Source organism: Salmo salar, chromosome 18, assembly GCF_965601325.2.
Source record: "Salmo salar chromosome 18, fSalSal1, whole genome shotgun sequence".
In the NCBI taxonomy this organism is placed as follows: Eukaryota; Metazoa; Chordata; class Actinopteri; order Salmoniformes; family Salmonidae; genus Salmo; species Salmo salar.
Window position 1 is genome coordinate 14,148,328 of NC_138308.1, and position 10,279 is coordinate 14,158,606.

The 10,279-nt window shown below is 38.9% G+C and overlaps 1 protein-coding gene across 2 annotated transcripts; it reads right to left on the reverse strand.

Moving 5' to 3' along the window:
- Nucleotides 1–1,134: 1,134 nt before the first annotated feature.
- On the reverse strand, nt 1,135–3,862 carry LOC106576721 (visual system homeobox 1). Of its 2 annotated transcripts, none has more exons than XM_014154065.3 (5): nt 3,425–3,862; nt 2,991–3,069; nt 2,726–2,849; nt 2,420–2,600; nt 1,135–2,119 (listed from the first exon to the last, which is right to left on the reverse strand). In XM_014154065.3, the coding sequence occupies exons 1-5, from the start codon at nt 3,819–3,821 to the stop codon at nt 1,866–1,868; spliced, it is 1,035 nt and encodes a 344-aa protein (XP_014009540.2). In that variant the 5' UTR covers nt 3,822–3,862; the 3' UTR covers nt 1,135–1,865. The 2 variants fall into 2 exon arrangements, with proteins under 2 accessions (XP_014009540.2, XP_014009538.2); XM_014154063.3 differs by having other exon boundaries at nt 2,408–2,600.
- Between the last annotated feature and the right edge of the window lie 6,417 nt (nt 3,863–10,279).

Below are 10,279 nucleotides of genomic sequence, written 5' to 3' on the forward strand. Positions count from 1 at the left end.
ATTCAGATTTCAACGCCCGGACCCCACCAAAAAGAGATGTCTGGACAGGACCAGGCGTCGGTCCGTGCTTAGTGGGAATGCCCGTGTCCTGCTCAACGTGGGACAGGGTGCGTTAAATAGAGCCACTGCAAGGATGCTCTGTGAGCCTAGAACTGTGAGAGCATCTATGAGCTTTAATCCTGTGCAGTAGTTACAGCTCCATTGCCCTCCATTACCGTCATTACTCTTTCAATCATCATCGTCTTCTGCTCCTCTTATGCGCATACAGATACAGTGAGGCATCTGGGGCTGTTACGGCGCTTCAACTGAACAACCGCCGTCTTGCGTGCTTGTTAAAAGGTTACATGTTTAATGTACAGGAAATCTCATGTGCCTTTCAATCTTCAAAATTGGTCAGGGTGCTATTTTCTTTTTGTAATCTTTTTAATACTTTTATTCAACAAAAAAACATAAATAGCCTACATTTTCAACATTGGCACAACATCGTATTTTGATACCCATGTCGTGAACTAATTCGTATTTTTTTTTTTTGTAATTTTGATTTATGTTAAATATTTAATGTAGCCTAACATTTTTGGGGCGAATAAGGCGGTGAGAGAACCAAGTGTGTAGGCCTATCTCCATGTGTTCTTCTAAAAAATATGTTTTTAGGTAAACAGGAAATCTCATCTCCTGAGGGAAAGATGCGCTGTCTCTGTGTGTGTGTGTTTGTGTGGACCATGTTAATTCCTTAGTGATGTGGACACCGAGGAACTTGAAGCGATCGACCCGCTCCATCGATACACTGATTCTGTTGGTTGTCCTCTTCTGTCACAGAATTTCCGAACATTCAATATTTATTTTTGACTCTATAAATAATAAATGGAAATAAAGCAACAATGTGGAAGTGTGTGTTAGTGGTAAGTGTACCGACATAGCAACAGTAGCTTGTGTCAAAGATGTGTGCTAGAAAACATTTTAAGTACATTCGCAAAGTCTACCTTTTGGAATGTAATTTAATCCATAGAAGTTAGTTATATCAGTGTACGCTATAGTTAGTACCTTGTTGCATCAGCGTCTGTCTTTTTTTTTTAACCCATTTAAATGGTGCATCAAGTGAATGAAGGTATACGAACAAATCAAAGAAAGACAGAATTTCAAAAAAATATTTGATTTATTTGACTGTTTTCATGATATTGCTGTTATTACAGTGTTCTTATTATCGCTGTCATTACAGTGAAATTGACCTCTGAATGACATTCAGTATCAACACAACTAAAGTGCTTAATTTCGCCCATTGATAACGATGATCTGTGAATTTTAGTTGATGTTTTATACAAAATGCAGGCGGTGGGACTTACACCCTAACCATCAACATTCAAAAATATGAAATAAGATGGAAGGTTTGTGATTTTCAGTAATTGTTTTCAGAGAAATTTACATTTTGCTTTTTCGTCTAACATGTTCCTGCAGGAGAAGAGAGTATGTGTATTTCTGGTGGTCCTCTCTCTTCTTTCTTGAAATATTATTTCAATACCACAAACATTTTAACAAAAGTATAGAAAGGAATAAAACATTAAATAGTATCTTATTTAAAACCAGACAAGGTTATAAAACATATGTTCAAATACAAGTATTAAGAAATAAGACAAGTACACTGTACACTCCTAAATTGATGGGACCGTTGCACATCTTTGGAAAATAACCCACTAGGCACACACTGGTTGAATCAACGTTGTTTCCACGTCTTTCAGTGAAATTACGTTGAACCAAGGTGGAATAGACGTTGCCTTGACGTCTGTGCCCAGTGGGAATTGTCTTCGAGGTGAGCATCATTTCCACGCAAATGTCCGAGCTCACTGTCTGCAACGGGGATTGACGTCTATTTAGCTCTCATCGTCTGAATCACTGTTGGGAATGAGATCCCTTTGCGGCGACAATGATTTCAAAGTGCTCTTGTTGTTGCTGTCCTGCTTGGAAGTGCTGGATAGGTCTATTGCCATGTCCTCACTGTCGTCTACAGCACTAGCGCGGTTGGGCCAGGACATGTCGCTGTCTTTCCCTTTAGTTTCCTCCGAGTGGGTAGACTCTGGCGTACCTGGCGATTTCTTTACTATCTCCATGGACTTCTTGTGCATTCCTGCGTAAAGTGATACAAATGAAAAACAATTAGTCTCAGCGTACACCGTAGCCTATAGCAAAATACATCCAAATAAGTGGAGGTTAGCCCTATTGGTAAACGAAAATGTAACATTTAGGCCTACTTCCTCGTTATTATGTCTATGTTATGTTTATGTTTACTTCATGAAATAAGTAGGCTACATCTAGGCCTATATCAAACATTGTACAGATACAAAACACATCTCAGCTATGTATTCAATGGATTAAATACATATTTGAGTCTTATATTATTAATAAAGCAAACAACCTGCTGGCTCACCTAGAAGCCAGGGAGCACAGGAGCCCATCATCCCGCTCTTGGCGGAGTTGATGATTGATTCTGGCAGAGGGATGGAGTGGCGGACCATGGCACCGTAGAGCCCATACTCTGCCATCACACTGCTGCGTCCCCAGCACTTCTCACGTTTCCTCCACTTGGCCCGACGATTCTGGAACCATACCTGAAAAATAGGCACAAAATATTAGATCTTTGGAAGATTTTCCGGATTAAACCATCAATATGGCCATTGTAGGCCGACATGTCCGTTTTAGCTTTGTAGTAGCCTACATGTTTATATAGGCTTACCTGTATTCTGTCCTCAGGCAATTCTGTCTTCATTGCTAACATTTCCCTGGCATATACGTCTGGGTAATGTGCTTCATGGAATGCCTTTTCGAGCTCCTCCAGTTGATGCGATGTGAACACGGTTCTGTAAAAAAATGTTTTTTAATTGAAGCATTGATAAAGCAGGCTTCCCCAAGGCATTCATTGTACTAGTTTAATGTAATAGTCTACTCAATGTCTCTTTTTTTTGCTCTGGAGCAATAAAACTGTCATCATGTGTACCAACCTGTGCCTCCTTTTCTTTCTCTTCTGTGAGTTCACTGAGTTTTTCGAATCGTTTCGATCACCAGAGAGACATTCATCATCTAAAAAGAAAAAGGAGAACATATATTAGAGACAAAATAATCTATCCAAAATCAAACGAATAAATATTAAATGAAAATTGTGCTGAAAAAAAGTATACATTGAGAGCTTATACATGCTATATAGACTAATTGAATATAATTATATGTTTAAAAAAATTACATGTTGGAATGTTATCCAAAATAACAGCTTCCATATTAGTCTCGCGCTAAATCAACCTTGAACGCAATCAAATTTGAAATAAATTGAGCTACATGAAGAAGTGGCTATTTCAGCACCCCCTGATAATAAATGCAAAGTGGACCGCTTCCCTAAAGCACTAACTGTATAAAGTCAACGATTTGAAGTGAGCTGTACCAGAGTAGGGGTCTCTTTGTTGCTCCAAGTTCTGCATGAAATGACTCTCGGTCCTGGACTGAAGGAGGGGTATGTGACTCGGTAGGAAGCAGGGGGCTCCCGCAGGTTGCTGAGCTGCTAAACTGCACAGAAATCCTAGACCAAGAGGCAAGGATCCTCCAGCGAAAGGGAATCCCATCCCATTGCTCTGAATATCCCCGTTTCCTCCTACTCCATGAGGTCCGGATTGGCGAGGCTGGAGATCCGTTTCAAGACCCAGTAGGTCCGTGATGGCAAAGCCTTTAGACCTAAACCCAGATCCATGAAGTCGTGACTTATCGATCCCAAATGATGGAGCCAGCATTTTGACTTTGGGCTTTTCATCCGAGCCATCATCTCTTCCTGTCATGGTTGTCATTGTAAAGCGCTACTTTCTCTTTCTCCTGTAGCTCGGGGTGATGAGGCGGGAGATGACAAACGGCAGGACAATTTATCCCTGTGTCATATCCAGGGATAACCTCCGGTGACCAATCAGAGCAAAAGGCACCCGTCAAACCGAAAGGAGGCGTTTCCCTTGTTCAATCCCAAAGGATTAATTGCCACCAATTTCCCATCAAATCCGATAAAGATTTTCTCCTCTGTCCCCTCTATCCGAATTGGTCCTAAGTGTTTTTCTCTGATGGCAAATGTCACTTATGTAGCCAGGTCTGCAGGCCAAACAATAATGAATGCTTTACAACTTTCAAAATACTATCAACCAAAACTGAAATTGAGTTTTTTAGCAATCAAACGTTTATTAATTGTATCTCAATCTGCTGTTGTTGGGCTATGACAATTTCTCAGTGATGCTTCAATGTCATTGTTGTATTATTTGTAAATGAACAAACATATTATATCCCAACGAAAATCTTTGTTTGCCCGTGTAGTGAAAATTAGAGAATAGCTTGTTGATTTGGGACTAGCCTATTTAGCGTGACAGCCTATAGCCAAACTGGAAATAGGTTTAAAACGCAAAAAGATTAACATTTGAAAATAAGTTTAAATCATTGGTTTATTATAATCGCTCTGGGATTTAATAAATTGCATGTTAAATTCATTTTGGCAAAGAATATTATGTAATAGGCTATAGCAAACTAATGATGCAACCTGCAGAATAAAGAACATTTAAATAGCCATTTAAATAGCCTGGAAACGTAGCCTGGCGATGTCAGTGGTCAATGCCTTAACACGATACTTTTTTTTATGTTTCCCACGATATAAATATTTTTTTCTACATTTCTTTTCACTACAAAGTTTTTTTTTTTAGGCTAGGCCTATGGCTGCCTGAAAAATAATAACAAAGAAAGTCCATCATATGCATGCACATCACATCTTGCATTCAAATGACTTTTACAAACGACAGTTTACCACACCTGATTCAATATTTACAACTGATTTCGTCTCTTTCCACTCTAGCCTATTAGACACTCCTGATAAATAAAAAGGAAAGGCATTCATTCCATATTCAAGAAAGGTCAAAATCTCCCTGACAATATGTTATCTGGATTAACAAAGCATATTTTTTTCATTTGGGTAATTGGTCTTTGAACTACAGGGTCATTTGTCTCTGAATTTTAAAAGAAAATAGTTCCGCAAAGTTGAAAATCCAGCACAAGGTATGTAGACCAACGTTTTTTTTTCAGTTTCATTTTATTTTTTATTTTTTTAAGAAATAGGGAATTATTTACGAAAAGTACAAGGGTGTCTATTGGTCCGCAACTGTACTTGTCCCTTGCAGTATAGCCTAAAATATTTTGCTCTCAGTGTCTTTATTGACCTAGCCCATAAATTGTCAGAAATGTATGTGTGTGGTTGCCCTGTTGCCAGCAGCAAACGAGGCGCTGATCTTAATAGTATTTCATATTCATCATGATGACGTGGATGACACATGTCCCTCTTAATACACTTTCACTAGACCACAGCAAACTAACGTGGAGAAAATCTCCCGGTGTAATTAGAGTTCGTAATCCGACCCTTCACCAAATTTCCTGTCTGAACAGATATTAGGATAAACCCGTAATTGATTTGACGTAGACGCAGAATCAGCTTTATTTTTTAGGCTAGATAAAGTTAATAACGAGATCTCGGGAGAAAATGAAGCTCCTTGTGTAAAAGTAAATCTGGACATTAAAACCAAATGATGGTAATGCCAAGGGATTGAGCGGAGGGGGTGTGTTTCCTCCTGCAGGTACTTTGTAAAAAAAAAAAAACGGAGCGGCAGTGGATGCCACTTTTCATGGACCTTTATTCGTGACCTCTTAAGATCCCGACGCTTCTGCGCATGTGCGGGATTCTCTACATATGCATCTGCTCTACTCCTAGGGGCGATACCGACGAAGGAAACTGACGCCATACAAACGCCATTCCTACACACTTTTCAGTCGTTTGTATTCAGATTTACCTTATGGAGGCGCACAGTGTGGTTCCTTTGCATACACTGAATACATGTAATTAAACCCCAGAAAACACCCACTGGGTCGCCTACCAATTTGATCAGGGAGTTTTTGTTCAATTCGTTTTACTGTTAATTTCTCTCAAGCAACTCCTTTAAAATGGTGTACCTTTCATTTGAATTTGATCGGCACAATACTTGAACGTAGATTATAGAGAATGCGTTCAGAATATACAAAGATAGCCATGAAAACATGTTCATATTTGTCTCTGTTTCAGAACCACTCCGCCACACGTGGTCTAAGGCACTGCATCTCAGTGCAAGAAGTATCACTGTAATCACTGGTTCGAATCCAGGATGCATCACATCCAGCTGTGATTGTGAGTCCCGTAGGGCGGCGCACAATTGGCACAGAGTCGTTCAGGGTTTGGCCGGGGTAGGCCGTCATTGTAAATAATAATTTGTTCTTAACTGACTTGCCTAGTTAAATAAAAAAATAAAAAAAGATTTTAGTCTTTATTTATGTTTAGGGAATAATCGTGAATCCTAATAAAAAGCCTTCGGGAAATCGGGAAAAAGTGGTTTGATTCATTCTGAAAGTTGCCACGTTCTGTTCATCAATGGTAAAGTTGGAAGTAGTGTAGACTACAATATAATTATAATATGGAGAATAGTATATAATAGTATGATATAATAGAAATATACCCTAATTGCCCATACTGGTCGTGGAACTGTGTGATGGCTAGTGCTAGTCAAATTCAAAGTAACGGTTTGAGCAACCACATGGATGTGGCAGCGTTTACAGAGTAAATAAATAAAGGTAACTAAATCAAATTATATAGTCTTAATGGAATGCAATGCATGTAGGGAAAGGAATGAACACTAAATTGGCAGTTAAATATATGCGGTTATTACTTAGGGTCGTTTTCCTGCCATATGACTCGTTCACATTCATCTCCAGCAATCATCAGGTAAAACAGATATAAAACAATTGTCATAACCTATATTTACAATCCCCTTATCCAAACGGATTACTCAGTTACCTAACTCTTATCAATAGCTCTTATCAATTTATAAATAACATTGCATGGAGAATGCTGTTATTTCTATAGGAAAAAATACATTAGATGTTTTTTCCACTTGGAACCGGCCGGCTCGACCTCATTCGTGGTTTCCTGTTATGTAAAGATGGTGGAAATATTAGGGAATTAAATCAAGGTTAAAATATGCCATATCTGTAGACACACCTCCACCACACCTCCATTTATTTTATCTCCACCCCCAAACGCATACATTGCTGGCACTGGCCCTGCTTAAATTCAAGGTCAGAATACTCAGAGAGAAAAGTGCATGATAAGGGAATGACGAGAACAGGTTACTCTGGCAAATGGTGCTCGTTAAATAAAGTTAGATCATCCTCGTCTGCATGGCACCGGTCTCTGATATAAAAATAAATGAGAGAAATCTTCTTAACCAAATGCATTAAATTAGTTTAATCTATTACTTGAATACAGAGCCATGTGAAATATGCTTTTACGACACATATCCATCAAAGAGCATGTGGTGTGTTTTTCACATGGGTTTAGAGCGACATGGTCGTAAATAGCTAATAGTTTCTGGGAAATCGTGGGATTCTAACATGATAGGCTCAGTTATTGGACATAATAAGTGGACCATCCTAACATTGAACTATCTGAATTTAAAATGATATAAAATAGTAAAAGATTATTCAGGATAATCCACAGTTAACATCAGATAAGTGTTTTCAATGTCAATTATAAGAGGTAAGTAACATGAATTATCCCTCATCCCTTAAAATCAAATATAAATAGAATAAATCATCACCATTACCATCATTAATCTCCTCAACGAATCAATGCATTAGACTAGAGGGCATGCAGTAACAATTATTAGGCTTACTGCATTGACAATAACAAAGACTCTATACAGGCCCTTTTAGCCAGACTCATACACCAGCACCAGCATTAGTAGGCTAACAGGCGTGGTATTCCATTTGTTTCAGCCGTTTCTAAACCCATATAGCAGGATATTTAATGGGTTAATGTGTGGGTCTATTGAGGAAAATTAGATAAACACAACATCCTCTCTAATTTGATGGAAATAATTCCCTTCAAATACGCAGAAAAAAACACCCCCTTTTACTCTTAAAAAAGTGCTTGCAGTGAATTGAGTGGAGGGAGGAAAAAACATTATTTTAAGGGCCAGATTACAAGGCTGGGTTTCATGGTGTCATCAGATGGGATTATCTGGGATACTGGATGAAACTAAATGTTAAATAATTTGTAAAAAATTAATAATAATCATAGTAAATCTTTCTCTGCTCATTATTTCCCAGAGAATATTTCCAGGCGATTCTCCACCACCAAGATTATTAATCTCTTAAAGAGCACATAAAAAAAATATATATACGTTTTTTGCTCTAAATTTCTCTGGCTAACCCTGGAACATTTGACTAATAGATGGGTCACGTGACCTACATCTGAATAGGATCCAGCCACTAGGGAATCCGAGCACCAATGGTTCAGTATGCATTTAGTTGAGAAAGTCTGTGAGAGCACTCTGAAGTGTTGACAGAGGTCATTTTAATGCCCCATCCTTGCCCCAACCAAATGCTCACTAAGCATGGAAAATAAGAAAAAAAATACTTTTAATCTCAAGTGATTTTATGGTTGATGTGATTTATTTTATTTGTGGCTTAATGATTTATACCCATTGATTCTTGAAGTATATAACCTCTGGATGCCTCATGCTCTTAATTCAGCTGTTGTACCTCATCAGAACCCAAAATATAAGCTTGTTTGACTCCAATGTTTGTACGCAATGTAAACATAAACAAACAATGTATAGCCTCAAAACATGGTCAAAACTATCACTTTTATATCCTGCATGGTCAGTCATTGCACCCATAGCTCTGTTTATGAATTTGAGAATTGCTACATTTATCTAGCCCCATCCACTTTGTTATTGTTTAATCTGCAAATTGCCACTTTAATAAAGTTGGGCAACCCGCAAACTACCTGCCTACAGCGTAAGATCATACGTCTAATATAATATACGATAGTATGTAAAATCATATTATGTGTGATATATAACAGTAAGATCAATGTATAATGTTCTTGAGGCCCATTTTTTCATTGGTAGGCCTATGTGAAGTTTAAAGATGGCTGCACATTTTAAAAGGAAACCCTTCAATTTCTCTATTCTAGGTAATACTCTAAAATGAATGATGCAATTTGAAAACGGAGACATTCCATAACACAAATGATGTCATTTCGCAAAAAGAGGCCAGATTGGACAAAAAAAAAACTATTGTTCAGAATAACTATTACCACACTGAGCCGTGCTGAGCCATAAGCTACTTCACTGGCCTGGTTACACATTAAATCTGGTTACACATTTAGGCACAAGTTGCTCGTACTGTACTGGAAAGGACAATATGTAAAAAGAAAATATCCAAGCCAGCACAATACGGTTCAGGTCAGCATCATAGTTTGAAAATGGTATGCGGATGTTCTCACATGAGGTCATCAGATTGGAGCCATGATTCCTCAGAGTTAAACTCTTGATCACGAACAGCCTTCTTCCTTACCGACCCATGGTACTCTACACCAGGCATACTGGGCAGATGGACAAATCCTCTCTGGGGTGGGGCATGGATGGATGGGGTGTGACTGCATGGTGCATACTTGATGAACATGTGTTGTACAAGCAGATGGACTGGACTGAGTCCAGATGTTTCAGACTCTCTATTAACGTTTTTCAGGATTCGTAATGACCAAGAACATGAGACACCACTGTCGTAACATAGCAATGGAGAGAGCTACTTATTCCCTCATCAGCCAATGTGAGGGACCTCCTGCTGTTCTCTTCCTGATCTCATTGTCTCTGCATCAGGACAGTCTCTTATGCCACTGCTGTTCTCATCCTGATCTCGTTGTCTCTGCATCAGGACAGTCTCTTATGCCACTGCTGTTCTCTTCCTGATCTTGTTGGCTTTGCAACAGGACAGTCTCTTATGCCACTGCTGTTCTCTTCCTGATCTTGTTGGCTTTGCAACAGGACAGTCTCTTATGCCACTGCTGTTCTCTTCCTGATCTTGTTGGCTTTGCAACAGGACAGTCTCTTATGCCACTGCTGTTCTCTTCCTGATCTTGTTATTTCTGCTCCAGGACAGTCTCTTATAACAGTCTTTTTAAGACTTGAGACAATTGAGACATGGATTGTGCATGCCTGCCATTCAGAGGGTGAATGGGCAAGAAACAAAATGTAAGTGCCTGTAAATGGGGTATGGAAGTAGGTGCCAGGCCCACCAGTTTGTGTCAAGAACTACAATGCTGCTGGGTTTTTCACGCTCAACAGTTTCCAATGTATATCAAGAATGGTCCAACACCTAAAGGACATCCAGCCAACATGACACAACTGTG

Bases quoted from the DNA above. Each gene is read 5' to 3' on its own strand.
- LOC106576721 (XM_014154063.3), bottom strand. From the start codon at position 3,821: ATGACAACCATGACAGGAAGAGATGATGGCTCGGATGAAAAGCCCAAA. The intron at 3,070-3,424 runs GTACAGCTCACT...TTTTCTTTTTAG, and splicing joins ACAAAGAGACCCCTACTCTG to ATGATGAATGTCTCTCTGGT. The intron at 2,850-2,990 runs GTTGGTACACAT...ATTTTTTTACAG, and splicing joins AGAAAGAAAAGGAGGCACAG to AACCGTGTTCACATCGCATC.